Source organism: Diadema antillarum, unplaced genomic scaffold (genome assembly GCF_040938485.1).
Source record: "Diadema antillarum isolate AM-2024a unplaced genomic scaffold, OU_Dant_1.0 seq00001392_RagTag, whole genome shotgun sequence".
Lineage (NCBI taxonomy): Eukaryota > Metazoa > Echinodermata > Echinoidea > Diadematoida > Diadematidae > Diadema > Diadema antillarum.
Genome location: NW_027272147.1, coordinates 479,613 through 497,521, shown reverse-complemented (window position 1 = coordinate 497,521; position 17,909 = coordinate 479,613). Strand labels below are relative to the sequence as shown.

Genomic DNA, 17,909 nt, shown 5'->3' with positions numbered 1-17,909 from the left:
TTTGACCACATTCAGGAAAACAACAAACAAATTAAAAAGAACTATATAGTGTATAATGTAAATATATAAACGAGATATCCTGTCTTAGGACTTAATGAATTTGCAGCAATCGCAATAGATGAGAAGACTACAACGGCTTGTGACGTCAGAATATATAAATAACGAGAACGACATTAAGAAAACATAGAGAAAACTCAACATTGTTCCATTTTTTATAATGAATTAGCAGCAATTGTCTTGATACCTATCCAGAAATTGGGGGAGGGGGTGATACCCATAACATATAGAGTATGTCAGTTTAACAATATGAGGGAACGTGTGCTTTTCGTTTACAAAAAATAAGGAGAAATTTTGTTGAGTTTTCTTAGTATTTTTTAAATTAACAAAATCCTCCATTATGTGACTGTATAGTTTGTTTGTTTGTTTTTTCATCCATGCAGCGATAGAAGCACCAAAACATTACAAATTCATAACTTTTCAACGGATTGTCGGAATTTCCCTAACACGCTCATGTCCGAGTTTTATGAATCTGTCTTTTGTGATTGTGTGATTTACATCAGGCCTATTCAATACAGCTATGATTAGATCGATTGGCATTTATTTTGAATTGTGTCCCCCCCCCCTCGATACAGAATCATACTTTATATGTATGGTGTACCTTTTGACATAGGCCTACAGTTTTTTGACATATAGTAAACAAACAATATAGTGGCAAAGTGTAATACTTGTAGGGTACATCATACAGTGGACTCCCGTTATAACGAAATCCTCGGGACCGGCAGTTTTCTTTCGTTATATCGGAATTTCTAACCGAACAAATAAACAATAGAAATACATAGAGTGGATGACATTGCAGCCCAAATGTTTACTTCGTTATGACCGGAATTTCGTTATAACCGTGTTTGTTATAACGGGAGTGCACTGTATTAACAATAAGTAAGCGCAATGTGTGTAGAACTTTAAAGTGATTTGGTTAATGCAAAGTTGCATGCAAATATTGTTGAATAGCTTTCCCGTCAACCAATTTCCTGCTTCCGGCGTTAAGAACGCTGTGCGGTAGAAAGGGAGATTTCTAGTCTCTTCAAAATTACTTTTTATTAGGCATAGAAAGCGCGCAAAACTCCGACTGCAAACTATATCTACAAGCTATGAATAGGTCTTATTATATCCATTGCAATAGGCACTTACTGTTAATCTATTGTGTTAGATATTGACCCAGGCACGTGGTGACGTGATGCTCTGTAATCAATCGAGTATAGAATTCAAGGCAGATATATCACAAGACTGTCGGGTTTTTGCCGCCTGCCAATAAGAGGTGGACCTGGTTGGTCGCAGCATAAAGTCGTGATTTATTGAAGTTCTCGGATTTCGCTCCAGAGTCCAAAGTCAATGCTCTTTGGGTGGTCGACATTGTGTGAGCATAGGAATATTATGCTTTTATACTCTGTATGCGTGTGCATATGCGGAACTAATCTATCTGCGTATACGTTGTAGTTTTCGCGTGAAGGTGCATGCATGGTTGATAACAGACAGATCAGACAGATCAGCTCATCAAGATGATCGTCAAAGCTGGACATCTGCTGCTCATTGGAGTGCTGACCGGTAACAAAGATGATAATTTGATAATCTTAATTCTCCCGGTTTTTCGGTCACTATTATCGGTACCATGAAAAGAACGAGTTTTTCAGCTCAGGCCAACTACTTGTCTACTTTCAGTTTCATTATTACATTCGATGTCTATCTACAGCCGACACTTGGTCGTAATTGTTAGCTAATGAACATATTAAGTTAGGATATACACGGTAGTTGATATAGAGATTGACTGACAAAAAGCAATGCACTCGAATGTTTTTTCTATGTTTGTTCTGCCGAGACCTGTCTCACCTCATCGGCTATTAATGTTCAGGCATTTTCTACTAAAATGCTTGCGATATGAGATTTTGTTTATAGATCCATACAGGCTATGCAGTCTTATCATAACAGGAACTGTAAATAATTATTTTGTCAATAGGCCTATTGTCTATATAACTTCACGTCTAAACTGGGTCGAGGAATTATTTTTTTAAAAACAAAAGTTAGCTTCTTGGATTTGTGACACTTATGGGTTTAGAAATACATGAGTGACCTAGAGTGCTGAGTTTATCAACTTCGATGGCAAAGTTGATATCCAAACCGTATCTTTTCCGTGGCTTAAGTATGCCGATGTCATACTCTTGGAATTTACTTTGGGCTTAGATTGGTCCTGGATCTGTGATGATCCCATATTAGAGAATATTCTTGCTTGCTTCCAGAGTAAAGAAGAAGTCTGCGAAGCTTGCATTAATCCAATGGAACGTGCATTATGGAGGACAGTTGGTCATCATTATGATCAGTTTACACTACCGTGATTTCCTCTTTCAAAACCCTCCACTCTTCCTCCACTTCTGAACTTTCTCCCGCTTTCTTCTCTTTTTCCTTTATAGTCTTCACCTATTTTAACACAGCATTCTATCTGTTCCTTGACTTTTAAAATATGCATGTCTCCACTTTATTCTCTTCTTTCCCTCGTTTCTTCTGTTTCAAGTTCTTCCTCATCGAGTTTCTCCTCATTATACACGTACATACCTTCCCTTTGACATGTCTGACCATCTCTCTTCCATGTTTGTTTATACCACATTCTCCTGCCTTCAGTCACTCCAATTCCTTCCGCCTCTCCCTTGTCTTTCTTTGTTTTCTATACCTTTCTTCCATCTCTTTTAGCCTTACATCTTTTCTCCCCCTTCTTCCAATCTGTCAATCCCATTTCCACCTCCACCACTCCTCTTATAACATTGGTTCCTATCACATTATAGTACACGTCGGTTGAGAATGATAGGGCGTTAAGTTGCCACTAAATGAAGCCGTAACGCCCTTATAATTCTCAGTTATTATTCTCTTCCACACAGTCTTCCCAGTGTTCTCCTCTTCAGCCTATTGATTCTTCTGACTTTTCTTTCTTTATTCGCATCCTCTTTATTATTCTCTACATCTCCTCTTTCACTTTATCCAAACCCTTCTTCGTTGTTTCCGTCTCCTTTAGTCAACTCTGTTCTTCTCTTTGTCACGTTTGTTTATATCCTCGTATTCATGCCTGTCCCCTCATCTTCAATCCCACCTCTCAATTCTTTCTGCTCCATCACTCCTTCTTCTTCCTATACCGGGTGTCCCAAAAAAAGCGGAACGGTGGATTTTCAGTACCTTTCGTTCTAAAAGTGATATATTTTTTGACATCATTAGAAAGAGCATCTTCCGCAGAAGACCATGATACCAAAATCATTAAATTTGGTTCAGTACTTTTTATTCTACACCAATTTCTGTAAATGCAGTCATTTTCAATTTTTTGCGACTTATGAGATAATAATTTGGATGCGACACGCGTTCCATACGGTCAATTGTGTAAGCTCGTTGATCCATGTCAACAAAATATAACGCTTTCATATTGGGCGCGCGCGCGCACACACACACACACACACACACACACACACACACACACACACACACACACACACACACACACACACACACTGTTTTTTTCTGGCCCGTGCCCAATGTGAAAGCTGTATCTTTTGTTGACATGGATCACCGAGCTTACACAATATTCACCGTATGGATCGCGTGTCGCACTCAAATTACTATCTCATAAGTCGCAAAAATCCGGCGAAATTTGAAAATGACTGCGTTTTCAGAAATTGGCGTAGAAGAAAAAGTACTGAACCAAATTTAATGATTTTGGTATCATTGTCTTCTGCAGAGGATGCTCTTTCTAATGATGTCAAAAAATATATCACTTTTAGAACGCAAGGTACTGAAAATCCACCGTTCCCCTTTTTTTGAGGGGGACACCCGGTATATCAACTTAAGAAATTAGATTGTCATGTTGGATTTGTCAACCGTGATGTTAAAGAGTATAAAGGCTTACCGGTGTAACAGTGAAAAACTAATATTTGGTGATAGTGTATTTCTATCTACTCAGTGACATGATAATAATTAATTGGATTGATTTGAATTGATTATTTTCCATAAATCAAAATCGAATTCTTCTCTGAAACAGGTCTGACATGCGTTCAAGCCGCCCCAAATAAGCCTGTCTTCAAAGATGCTTACCACGCCACCGGCTTCATAAGGCTACCCTATGCCGAGCTGGATGAGCCTTTTGAAATTTTCTACCAAGGGAAAAACAAGAGAAGCAGAATAGATGTCTACAATGGTGAGGACAATTTCAAGATTGTTATGATGCTAAAACTCATCTCATTTTACATTTCAGTGAGATGTAAGAAGAGCAACTTGTACAATGAATGAAACTATAAAGAAAGTACGAAGAAATTGTGAACAGAACAAATGAATAGAAATGGTTGAATGACAATGTATTAATGTCCGAGTTGTTTCTAGTTTTGTGACATATATATATATGTATATATATATATATATATATATAATTAATATATATATATATATATATCATATATAATGTGGAAATATGAAACATACTGCAATGGTATTGTGTAGCTCAGGAAAGACACATACATGACAGAAAGTTAAAGCAGCCAATTAAGAACACGGAGAATAGTGATTGAAATCCAAATCAGGAACACACACTTATAGAACATGATGTGTCTACAATTACATGATTCCAACTTTATATTGATACTGTTAGTCTTATATTCTGCTCCCCTTTCAAGGGATGGACAAGACATTCTACCGAGGGGATGAACCTTCTTACGGCAACACCTACAAGATTTCTCCAGCAACAATATCCAATAACAAGTGGCAGGAAACCTGCTTCAATGTGACTGGAGACAAGACTAATCCAGTCTTGCCTCAGAGCCTCCTACCAGATCTCACTTTCTTCACGGTAACATTCTTTTTATTCATCATTAAATCACTAGTCATTTTCATTCATTCATTTTCTTTCATCCATTCCTTTGTCTGTTAATTCATTCATTCTTTGTTCATTCATTTGTTCATTCATTTGTTCATTTATTTTTCTTTCATCCATTCATTTATAATTCATTCATCAATCTATTCATTCATTCATTCATTCATTCATTCATCATTCATTCATTCATTCATTCATTCATTCATTCATTCATTCATTCATTCTTTCATTCAAGAATTCCCTCATTCATTCATTATTTCAGTTCATTTATCTATAACCATTTCGTCATCTAATTCACCCATCCTTTTCACATTCATCCATTCACTTATCCATCCACTCAATTCAATATCCATTCATTATGTTGATCATTTAGCAATCTTTTCAATCATTCATTGAAGCATTTTTATTTAGTTATCATTCATCCTTTATTCATTTATTCATGCATGCATTCACTCATTATTTAAATGATTCGCGCATAATTCATTCTCAGAGTATGCATACATATTGTTTTACGGTGTATATGTTAAGCCACGACACCAAGACTTGGGGCAATTAACCTGCAAAAAATCATTTTCTTCACGTTGTCCTCTGTATAACCCCTCAACTCGCTGAATAAGCTTTTATATTCTACATTGAATTGTATTGATGTCTATACGCTTCCCTAAAAAAAAAGATTTATGAAATTATCATAAACTCGTGCAAGATACAGACCTTTGTGTGAATTTACAACCAAGATTCAGTCACTTCAAGCTACACGTGACTTTTTTTTGTTGGAAATATTGGCTTTTACATCCTTTTACCTATATTAGGTATATTTTGAATGCAGGTCATGTACTCCTTGTTGGACTCTGACAACAGTCTAGAGAGTGCAAAGTTTAGCAGTCAAAAAGTATATTACGTGTATCTTTGAGGGCAAGTCATAAATTGTTAGTATCTCGTTGTAAAAGGGTAGGCCTATAGGCAAGGAGCTGGAGGTTTGGAAAGAATAATCGCGGTCATAAAAATGGCGGTATTTATTATCAAATATTACTTTGGTACGATTAAGACGTTCCCTCGTGTCCCTCGCAAGAAATTAGATAAATACCCCCTCCCCCATCACAGCTACCAGCTTATTAATGCCTGCATCGCATGTCACAAGACACCACAGTAATAAATAGGGATCCTCCCAACTAGTGTACATTTAAGTGTTAAAGGGATGGTACAGTATTGGTGGATATGAGAATTGGGCTTTGACTTTTTGCGAGATACCAAGAAAACACTTATGATATAGTGTAGAACATACCATTTTAAGAGGAATTCAAAGTTTATTTGATGAAAATCAGGTTTGGGATGATTGAAACATCCAAAAACAAAGTAAAACAAAGCAATCGTAATAAAGTGTGGGTCCCACACTTTATTAGAATCGCTCTTTTTTGTACATCTCAGCCATTTCAAAACCAATTTTCATCAAATAAACATTGAATTCCTCATAGAATTACTAGTACATGCTCTTTCATATTTCATAAGAGGTTTCTCATTATCTCACCAAAAAATGTTAGAAACCTGAAATTAGGTCTCAACCAAAACTATATCATCCCTTTAAACAGGAACAGGAAACGTTAATTCTTCATTTTAAAGAACTCCCCAGCCCAAGAGTACAGACGTGCGGCAAATCCACCGGGTAACTCTGGGGGAGAACAGTTGGAAAGTTATCCTGGGAAAGTTCTTGGTTTTATTGGGTTTCTTATGTCTCTTCCAAGTTTACCCAATTCGTTTTTGAGCAAAAGGTAATTTAAGAGTTTAAATGCAAAAACAGATATATCCATATTTATTAATTTGAGACATATTGAACTCTTTTCTGCTGAAAAAACAAAGAAAATATTTTGTGATGAATTCAAATACAATCAGGACTGTGAAATCAGCGGCTCTTTGCAAATCAATAAATATGATTAATTTGAACTCCGTCTTCAAACACAGCATTTCTCAGTTGCAAAATCAAAAAGAAACGAAGGTAGCAAAACAATTTTTGAGTTTCCTGTATAGACCTAAACAAAACAATGTATTATATCCCCATTTTGCATAAATTGTTAATAATAATTATTATTTCAATTCACCAAACACTTCAATGTATTTACTACATTAATGTTCTTGTGAACCATACACTGTTTGCAGTGGCGGATCCAGAAGGGGCGCACCGTGCGCGCGCCCCCTCTTCGTTCTTGGGTAAAACAAAAGAAATGAAAATTTATGTGTACGGAATTCCTGGATCCGCCTTTGGTTTGCAAATTGATAACGTGACCAATTCATTTTACTTGTGTCCACATTCACATTCTATCCCTATATCATGCTATGTCTGCATCATGTAATGCAGTTTGTATATAAAGAATATTAATCATTTTTTTTTTTTCACATTTAGTACTCGAGGACCGAGTTACGTAATGGGCTGATGGTAGACCTTTGGCAGAACGTGACGGCGACGACGTTTTCCAACCTTACACGGAAGAGCGTGTACACGTTCGCCGTGACGCGATCGGCGCCGGTGAGACCCGTGCGGTATGAAATGATGGGCTACAACACTCTACTGGGTTCGCACTTCGACAAATACGTGATCGATTACGAATTCTTTGATGAGACATCGGCGATCCCGAACACGACGTTTGACATTCCGAAAGGTGATTTCTTCAAACGATCTATAGGAGATCAATTCGATGAGTTTATATTTTAAGTAGTGACATCAAATTTTCAGTACGTTCCAGTCAACAGCCTTCTTACAAAAAGAAAAAAAAAAGAAAATTGCTGGATGTTTCGTACTTTGAAACAAAGATTTCAGGCCATGGATCTCCCATTAACACATTCCCTTCCAGCTTTCGAAACTGCCATAGAGTTTGTGCAGGTCCCATTAGACAGGTGCAATTCATTAAACTGCATGAAAGGGGGGGGGGGGAAGGGCTTAGACATTTGTTAACAAGTTTATGCATGAAAATGAGATCAACAATGTAAAACAAAGAGTTGGTGATATATGTGTCTTAATATGCCTGTAGACGCAGTGTTGACAGAGTTTGGCATTGAAGGTTTGACTCGATCCTTGTTCAAAGGAGCAATAAAGAAGAATTGATAATTATGAATGCTTATGAATTTTCAGTATATCAGATACCATAGACTTTGTATGGGCCTATGCGATTTAGCTATCGGTACAGTTGTTGTGACCTGAAGCTTTGATGATGTTCAGGTATGAATGCACAGAAGATTTGGGAGCAATATATCCGTCTGTTTCACTATAACCAGTTCCATTATTTCTCTTACTTCACTTGTGAAGATTGACAAGACATTATAATGTTGCATTACCACAGCAAAAGGACCACTTATTTCCTCCAGAGACGATGAGATCGTTCTTCCACTTTCAATTTGTCACAGTCTTTCTGTTTATTAAATGAATTTAGCATTTAATGAACAAAATTGTAAAATTGAAGAGTTTGTTTGCAAAAACCGATAAGTCCATTTTTTTGAAGATTTTGAAGTACTGCCTCTGTCATAAGGTATACAAAATGATACCTTTTAAATGATGTATTGGTCACTACATATAAAGGTATATTCTTGAAGTTATGGTCAAAAGAAGCAAAAATTTTCTTATTATTCTCTTTATTTTTCTTGACCTTTAATCGCAAATATCTCCATTTGACAAATATGGACTTATCGGTTTTTGCAAACAAACTCTTCAATTGATTCTGATGTCTCCTGGCGCACAATACTCCGTCATCATTTCTTTTTAAACCTTATGAATAGGTTTGAAATGCCGGGGTTTTCCAGGACCGGGCATGGAGCACCAGATTAAAGTCAACCCATTTCGGGAGATGATCAATCCAGAGATGGGGGACCGATACCACCACCTGTTTAACGAGTTCAAAGACCAGTTTGGCAAGCGGTATGAGACGACACAGGAGCACGAGACAAGGAAGGGTCACTTCACAAAGAATGTCAGGTATATAGTATTATACGTCTAAATAAAAAACAAACAAACAAACAAACAAACAAACAAACAAACAAACAAATAAACAATCATGTCTCTTTATATTTAGCTATACCAATTTCAGTATTTCAATCAATGGTTCCATGACATTCGCTCCTGCGACGATTGCTGCCATGAAGTATTTGTTCTCTTGACAAATATAAATTCTACCCGCAGACCTAGCCCTAACCCTATAAATCCTAATCATCACATCAAACTAAATCTAAAACTCTGTCGCAACCTTATTAAACCCTCAGTCCTTGGAAAAATAAGACCGGATCGATTGTCGCACGGAGTAAATGTTTTGTCGCCCAATCAACAAGTCTTTTTATAATACTATAAGGATCTGTGTAAAATTTGATATATTTGACATCGGGCTAGATTGCAAAATAATATTCTCATCTTTATCTATAGAAATACGATAGATATATGATAGGCCTTATTCCTTAGTCACGTATCAGTGGTATTTCATTTTAAGCCATTGCTCATGTTAGCATATACGTACCTAAGTCTACATCCCATTTTAATTTTTCATAACCGCCATGGTCGTATATAATATGCTCGTACACAATGTTGATACACTTCATCAACTGGTCTTGGGAGTGTACATGTACATTTGCAGGATGAATTTTCTCACAGGAATTGAAACTAGAATTCTCATTTTTATTGTCATCTTTATGATGCTCGTGAAAAAAAAAAGCTTCTCATTGGCGGAAGATGAGTAGTTGTGGTTTCTCTTTGATGGTGTGGTTAACCCCCTGACCACCAGCATACATTAAATAACGCTTGACTTTGAATGTATGAACGGATTGCTGACTGGACCTAGTGAGTTAAAGAGATGAGGGTTGTGCATCCATAAATTGTGGCAGACGTGCAAATGTGACTAATTGGGAAAATATTTCATGGTTGATATGTTTATTCTAGGAGTTATCACAGTCACGAGTCAAAACGTTAATGTAAAACATGGCAGCAGGATTAATATATCCAGTAGCTAGTGTCTTCCAGGAAGTGTAGAAAGAAGGAGTAAGTGTATGAGCCTGAAGTATTTCTTTGAAGAAGCGTGTACAATGATGCCTCTGAGATCAGCTGGTCTTCGGGTTCTTTTACACACTTTTTGATATCATGGTTGCTTAATCTTTATATAATGGTTGCTTAATTTCTATAACAAAGTGTCAAACTTAGCAAACTGATCTGTGTATAATGATGTTCAAGTTGATGAAAATTTAAATCATTCAAGTACAAACACACAAAAAGAACCAAAAATTATGCTGTTACAGTCAATTATATAATCATGAACCAATCTCACATGGTTTATACACTGTAAAAACTTCGGTGTTAGATTTAACACCACGGGTGTTAAATCTAACACCGATCAAACTTCAATAAAGGACCACACCCACAGGTGTTAAAAATGCACTGTGATGGTGTTGAAAAAGTGTTCACCTGACACTTCGTGGTGTTAATTTGACACTGTACCTGGTGTTATTTTGACACTGTACTGGTGTTAATTCAAAGATGACACCTAATGGTGTTGATTTGATATTTGCTGGTGTTAATATCAATGGTTTAACACCCGTCCAGCTTCAATAAGGGACCACACCAGCTGGTGTTACTTTGGTGTAAATTTATTTTCATATTTTTTCAAAAATCTAGTATTTTAATGTAAAATTCTTGATCGTCTTGTTTAAATTAAAAATCAACAAGAAGTGCAGTTTCTAAGAAACTCTTCAAAAAACTGTTTAAAATTTGGAAATGTCACCCGTTGGTGTTAATTTAACACCATAAATGAGCACCGAAAATTTAACACCAGCTCGGTGTTCACTATTTAACACCGGACTTTTTGCAGTGTACGTTGTATCCATAAAAAGATTTATTCTAACACATTAGTGGCGAAAGGGAAAATTTAGTGTGGGAATTTAAGTCACTCAGAGACTTGCGTTAGATGATTATATCTAATACGGATTCTGTTCAAAAATTAATTTTGACGCAGTATTAGAGATATTGGTGGAATGTGTTGGACTGTGCAGCTCAGATTTTTAAATATCTGAAAACATTTTCAGCAATTCCTTTAAACCTTTGAACTAATTTTCACGGACCAGGTCTCACATCCTGTTGTGGTCGTTTCTCCCCTGATATGACTAGATAAACTGAAACTGACTAACATTGAGTTGGAATCATATTGTGACCCCATCAATTCTCATGATTAAAATTTTTGTTGTTGTATATTGTATGACTGCTGCATCATTTCACTTTAATGGATTTCCTTACGACTTAACATCCTTATTACATTCAGAGTCGAAATAACTTCTAGATGGCATTTAAAGAGTGTAGCAATATACATTTATGCTTACTAGTACAGGAAAATATATCCCTGTAAGTACATGCATAAAGGCTAAAGAGAAGGTACTACACAAGTCAGAGCTGTTGTAATCGAAGTACGCTACTGCACGGTTGGCTCTTAGTAGTACGAATTTTATCTGGCGGTCTTGGGTTTTATGAAACTATATACATGTAGTGGGTTAAATTGACATGCGAGACATGTTAGCGCTTTGTGCATGAGTGCACATAGAACTTCATGAGACGTAGCGAGCAGGATATCATTATGAATGCATCAGAAATTAAGTTTGTAAGAAACCGTCAAGTAACGATGTTTCACCTGAAAATCTGGAAATCACATGTCCACGTCAGAATGATCCACTCGATGAATCGAGCCAACCGAGGCTTCACCCTGGCCATCAACCACCTCGCCGACCTCGCCGAGGACGAGTTCAGGAAGATGAGAGGTCGACAGAGGTCATCTGGTTCCAACCACGGCATCCCTTTCGATGGCTCTAGGATCAAACTCGAAGACGTGCCAGACTCCATCGACTGGAATATTCTTGGTATGTGATTGTGTGCATCACAGCGATAGGGGGTGTACGTTGATAGTTCAACGCCCACGAATCGTACAGCCCACGAGTCATACAGCCCATGAGTTCGACACTAAGCACGTAAGGTCCATGAGTCCAACACTACGCAAACAAGGCCAATGGGTTCGACACTAATCAAGCATGGCCCACGAGACCTCCATATAAGCCTCGAGGGGTAATGTCGAACTCATAGGCCTTTTTGCCTAGTGTAGAATTCGTGGGCCTTATTTAAGCCTACCTAGTGTCGAACTCATGGGCCTTATTTGCCTAGTGTGGAACTAATGGGCTGTATGACTCGTGGGCTGTATGACTCATGGACCTTTTTTTTTTTTAGAATGTCGAACTCGTGGGTCTCATGACTCGTGGGTGTCGGTCTCGTGGGATGACTGCGTGATAGCTAATAGTAGATAGCTTAACTGTGCATAATTATAATCCCATTAAATTTTTGCTAATCTTCATATACCTTGACCCTAATAATGTGGTAGATCCGAGCCCCATTTCATAAAAAAAAAAAGTTACTATTAAATAGCAGCTCTCATGATGGAATGGCAATTGTCATGCTATGGCTAGCGTCAAGAAAATTATCTTTCTGACTGGCTGTTGATTGGAAATTACTATTCTAGCAAGAGCTGCTATCCTATAACATCTTTTATGAAATGGGGCCCCACATAACAGGTGATGTAAAATGCAGAAAATTTGATTTGATTTGATTTGATTTATTGGTTCCTGCATGATCATTGTACATGCACATGTATACATCAGGACAACTAAAGCAAAATTGTTCTTTTGCACTGCCGACCAAGCCTTTATCGTCAACTATATCAGTAGCATAAATTATTGTGATGTTACGGTATCAATAAAAATGGAATATGAGAGATTTAAGACTTAGTGCGATGAACCTCACTCATGTGAGTATTTTCTCTAGCACTCTGAAGCATCACTCTGCCACTTTCTCTTCTTTGCTAATACTGTTATATATTCCCGAATAAGTTAAATACAGACCAAAGTAAGAATATCTGCACTCGAGAAGGTTACGATTCCGAAGCTGCCTTTATTTCGCAATGCGCATGCGCAGCATACATTGGAGGCGTGTCAATACGTGTCACGTGATCTGTTGATCTGTTCTTCATACATACTACATGTATAACAAATACATGTACCTGTTTTATCCTCCAATGTAAAGGTGCCGTTAGTCCTGTCAAAGACCAGGCTATTTGTGGATCCTGCTGGAGTTTTGGTGCTGCCGAGGCCATAGAGGGTGGTTACTTCGTGAAGGTTTGTGCGGGGGACCAATTGCCAGCTTAATAGCAAAGCATATTTTGGGAGAACTATATAACACATCAAGAAAGTAATTCCCCCTTTGATCAAAATGGCGTAACTTTTTAAAGAAAATTATTAAATTTGGGCAAAATGATTTAGCAAAGATGTTCTTACACTCACTTATTGACTGATGAAAATGAGAGTGATCTGGTCAGTCAGGCAATAAGTGAGTACATATTAATGACAAGATGGTCACTTTTCAAAAGTCACGCGATTCATACTTTTTTTCGGGGGTGAGGGGTAGGGGTGGGGCGGGGTCTGTGAAAAAAAAATCAATGATGATTGGAGTGAAAAAAAAAGGGAGATGATATTGGTGAAAATTAAGACTGGTGTTGTAGTGTTGACAGATGATAATGATTTGTTACGGATGATTGTGATGAGAAAGAGACGAGATAATGATGAAAGTGATGATCTGGACCATAATAGCAGAAATTGCAAAAATTGCAGATGTTGTGGCAGTAATAATAACTGGTGAGAAATATGAATTTGACAAGACGATAATTACACATTGTACAAGTGTAAATGTAACGACTTTGTGGCAATTATTGCCCAATATGATATTGCAAGACATGAATGATCTGTTTTTTTTCTTTCAATTCAACGATCTGACTCTAACTAACAATGTGAGGTAGATACACTCTAGTCGTAACATCCAGGTTATTGCAATGAAAAGAATTAAAAACTTGAAACATATTCTGTCAGTGCTGCAACACAAGCTCCCTTATATCCCTTTCTTGTTTCATTTTTATCACAGAACAAGGAAAGAATTCGTGTATCGCAGCAGATGTTGATGGACTGTACCTGGGCCATGGGAAACAATGGCTGCGATGGAGGAGAAGAGTGGAGAGCATACGAGTGGTTGAAAAAGAACAAAGTGGGATTCGAGGCTGAGGAAGACTACGGACCATACCTTGGACAGGTGTACATTATAGTGACTTTGCTTTGAATTTCAGTAATATAGTCTTGTTGTTGTTAATTGTTGTTGTTGTTGTTGTTGCTGCTGTTGTTGTTGTTGCTGTTGTTGCTGTTGTTGTTGTTGTCGTTTGCGTCATATCCTTGTGACCCTCAACAACCTCTTCCTGAAGGTCAAGAGATATCCCAGGATGAGAATTCAGTTGAATTCCAACTGAAGAGGGTATATTACACTTGATAATAGTGTATAGGCCTACTTGGTGTGAGGCTAATTATTTCTCTTGCTGTGTGTATGGGGGGTTGGGGGTTGGGGGTGGGGGTGGGGGGGGGGGGGATGGGGGGGGGGGGGGTAGGCAAGTAGGGGTGCTGATTGCCACACTGTCCCACCTCCCTGACCTAAACTAGTAGTATTATAAACTACTTTATGGCTGGACTGTCTTGTGCTTTGATGGATTTGTTTTGTGAGGTTGTTGTTGTTGTTTTTTTACAAGGATGTAACACAGACTTGTATGAATAATTGCAAACTAAGTATTGCTTAAAGGGGATGGCTAGTAACTGATCAGTGGGAATCAGTGGGAATGCTGAGGGATGATTGTTCCAATCCTTGTGGGATTCATTTAAGAGTACATTATATATCTATTCTTGTGTGAAAATAATTTGCTTCAGAATGGTCTCATATTCAAGTAATGTGCAGTTTAATGTATCCAGGTAAGCGTCCCTGGTCAGTGACGGGGCATTAATCTGCACATTACTTGAATATGAGACCGTTCTGAAGCAAATAATTTTCACACAACAGTAGATATATGATGTACTCTTAAATGAATCCCACAAGGATTGGAACAATCATCCCTCAGCATTCCCACTGATTCCCACTGATCGGTTACTAGCCATCCCCTTTAAAGAATGTGAAAATCAACCCCTCTGTGCCTAAAGCATTTAATCGCTGCATCTAAGCTAGCTGTGTTCTTTCACCACCTTTTTAGCCACTTGCCTCTGAGGCAAACTTGACAAAAAGCAAAATAGTTAGCCTATTGAGGCATACAACAGTTTTCTTCGGTCTTTAAGAGAAAATTTAATGTCAGGAAACACCACGGGCTAAGAGGATTGTGTATTTCTCTATCATCAACTCGTTTCCAGACAGTACCAGTGCCAATTTACATAGAAAGTGCTCCATCTAGATGTGGAGTATGGATCAGTTAATTGGTGCATAAAGCTCATTAAAAGCCTCAAGGGTTAAATGTCAATGTATTTTATTCAATTCCTGACGCAGGATGGGGAGTGTCATTATGACAAATCCAAAGGAATCACGACACTGTCCAGATATGTGAACGTCACTTCCGGGAACCAGGGTGATGTCAAGAAGGCCATATCTACCAGAGGACCAATTTCTGTTGGCATTGATGCCCACCTCCCATCCTTTGCCTTCTACTCCTACGGTGTCTACTACGATGCAAAGTGTGGTAAGTGTTAAAGCCTTTTTTATTCAAAGGCCCTCACTAAGTTGTTGCAACAGCACAACCTCTTTCGATCGAGGCAAGACAATTCCTTCAGTTAAAAAATCTTTAGAGGCCATTGTCCAAGTCAAGCGATTTGCCTTTTGACAAAGTAACGGTCTCCTCCTATAAAGAAAATAAAGAAAATTACACACACACACACACACACACACACACACACACAAAATCACTTTTCTATGGCATTATGAAAGAGCATTGACAAACGGCTTTCATAAAGCAGGGGGAATAGTTTTATTGGTACCTCTAACCTATGTTAGTATGAAGTTGATGTAATGTGTTATTTTCGTGAAAAACGATTTTTTTTTTGATGGAATTTTTTCTTTATATTTTCTTTATATTGTTGTCCACTCATACGTCATAACCTCTAGTAGTCTCATCATCCAGCGGTTCCAACACCAAAACTTTAACAATTCATAACTTTTGCATCGATTGCCCGATTTTCCTCAAACTTTCACTGATGTGTTCTACTATAATGTTGCTGTTTTCACTTAATCCACATTGCTCTTTGAGTTTCGGTTTCCTTTAAAGATTTGTCGTCATGAAATATATCATTTTTATTTACATGACTATGCACTGAGAACTCCTGTTTATATGTGTCCATGATTTGCGAATATGTCTGATATTGTCATAATAATCTATCATACTTATCAAAATTGTTCTAAACAAGTGGAGAAATAAAACTTACTGAAGCTGAAACTGAAACTGAAAAGCTCTACTTTGGGGCCATGGTTTTTTTTTTACCATACATGCACAGGGGAAGCACATCACATACCAGTAATTTTAAGTCTGCATAAAGTTTAATAAGGATGGATTTGATTAAAAAAAAACCGGTTTTGAATTGGCTGAGAAATCCAGAAACGAAGTGGTCATATCAAATACAATGTGGGTGCCATCCACCTCAACCAAAACTATACCGATCCCTTTACGCTGAAAGAAATCTTATCATCACCTTTTTGGGATGTTTAACTTGAAGGTAACACCTCTAATGACCTGGACCATGCTGTGCTGGCCGTTGGTTACGGGACGTACAACGGTCAGGACTACTGGCTCATCAAGAACTCCTGGTCCACTTACTGGGGAAACAACGGCTACGTCATGATCAGCATGAAGGACAACAACTGTGGAGTGGCCATGGATGCTACCTACCCTTGCTTTGGGTTTTTGGACTGTTTCCCTATTTTGTAAACATATCAAAATATTAGGCCTACATAAACCGTCGGATTAACCGTCAGAAACAAATACGAACCCCCCCCCCCAAAAAAAAAGAAGAAGAAGAATAAATAGATAAAAACAAATTTCTGTGTTTTATGGTGCTTGTCACCCTATTATTGTTTCTTTTTTTCTTTCATTACTTGTCGTTACTATGTCAATAATGGAATAAATGCTCCCCTTTTGATATAGAGCTCCTTCTTTTGTATACTTTGGTTGCACAATCATCAAATGCCTTGTGATATCGTTTTAATTTATAACTTTGTTGAAGTTGGTAATACATCTTCAATGATTAAATTCAAATTTTCTCTCTCAATTAAAACAAATTACATTTCTCTCATATTTTGTGATGAGCGCCATTTTAGAAGTTTCTTTTAACCCTATTCCCACCGGGGGGGGGGGGGGCTCGACTTTTCGGGTGATTATTCCGCAACGCGTGATGCTCTCGCCGCAACATTTTATGACTTTTTTCTTTTAAGTATCGGGCAACTTTTGAGACCAAATTTGTTGCTACCGGGCATACCGTTTTGATACCACGCCCCTATGAAAAAAATTCATCGACCCAAAAATTGCTCAAAAACATGATTTTGTGTACAAATCCAATGTAAATTGTGTTTTTGCAATTAATTCATATAAAGATGAATATTTTTACTTTCAATGGCTGATAATGATTTATATTAGCATGATTATGCTTTAAAAAGTTTCTGCGACAAATTTTGGCGAAAAAACAATAAAAACAAAAAGTAAAAAAACAAAGAAATACATAATAGTATGTATTCAATAAACAATAAAATACATAAGAAATAATTATGAAGCCGAATTTTTGCTTCAATATTATTGTTGAGAATATTGAAAAGAATGTGTCCCCAAAAAATTAGAAGTCTTGGAGCTTTATTTTTAGATTTATAGGCAAAAAATTATTTTTGCATAAAATTAACTAGCATAAATTGATTAGTATAAAATTTGAAAAATCTAACTATACAGTCTTGTAGATTACATTGGCCTCTATCTTGGTGCAAATTTTCGCGAGGATCGCGCGATCCACGACCGAGATCTGAAGGGGGGAGGCCAAAAAGGCCCCCCCCCCCCCCCCCCCCCCCCCGGTGGTTTCAAGTCCCTCAAAAAACCCCGGTGGGATTAGGGTTAGGTAAGGTTATATTCGTATA

General features: G+C 37.5%; 1 protein-coding gene across 1 annotated transcript; it reads left to right on the top strand.

Moving 5' to 3' along the window:
* Window positions 1-1,449: 1,449 nt before the first annotated feature.
* Window positions 1,450-16,760, top strand: LOC139708969 (digestive cysteine proteinase 2-like). The gene is made up of 10 exons (XM_071620938.1): window positions 1,450-1,602; window positions 4,070-4,225; window positions 4,698-4,870; window positions 7,290-7,545; window positions 8,657-8,852; window positions 11,568-11,761; window positions 12,972-13,063; window positions 13,863-14,027; window positions 15,291-15,480; window positions 16,508-16,760. The coding sequence occupies exons 1-10, from the start codon at window positions 1,557-1,559 to the stop codon at window positions 16,717-16,719; spliced, it is 1,680 nt and encodes a 559-aa protein (XP_071477039.1). The 5' UTR covers window positions 1,450-1,556; the 3' UTR covers window positions 16,720-16,760.
* Window positions 16,761-17,909: the final 1,149 nt, after the last annotated feature.

Excerpts from the sequence above, each read along its gene's own strand:
- LOC139708969 (XM_071620938.1), top strand. The coding sequence starts at position 1,557 with ATGATCGTCAAAGCTGGACATCTGCTGCTCATTGGAGTGCTGACCG. Across the intron at positions 8,853-11,567 it reads CACTTCACAAAGAATGTCAG|AATGATCCACTCGATGAATC; the intron begins GTATATAGTATT and ends TGTCCACGTCAG. Across the intron at positions 13,064-13,862 it reads AGGGTGGTTACTTCGTGAAG|AACAAGGAAAGAATTCGTGT; the intron begins GTTTGTGCGGGG and ends TTTTTATCACAG.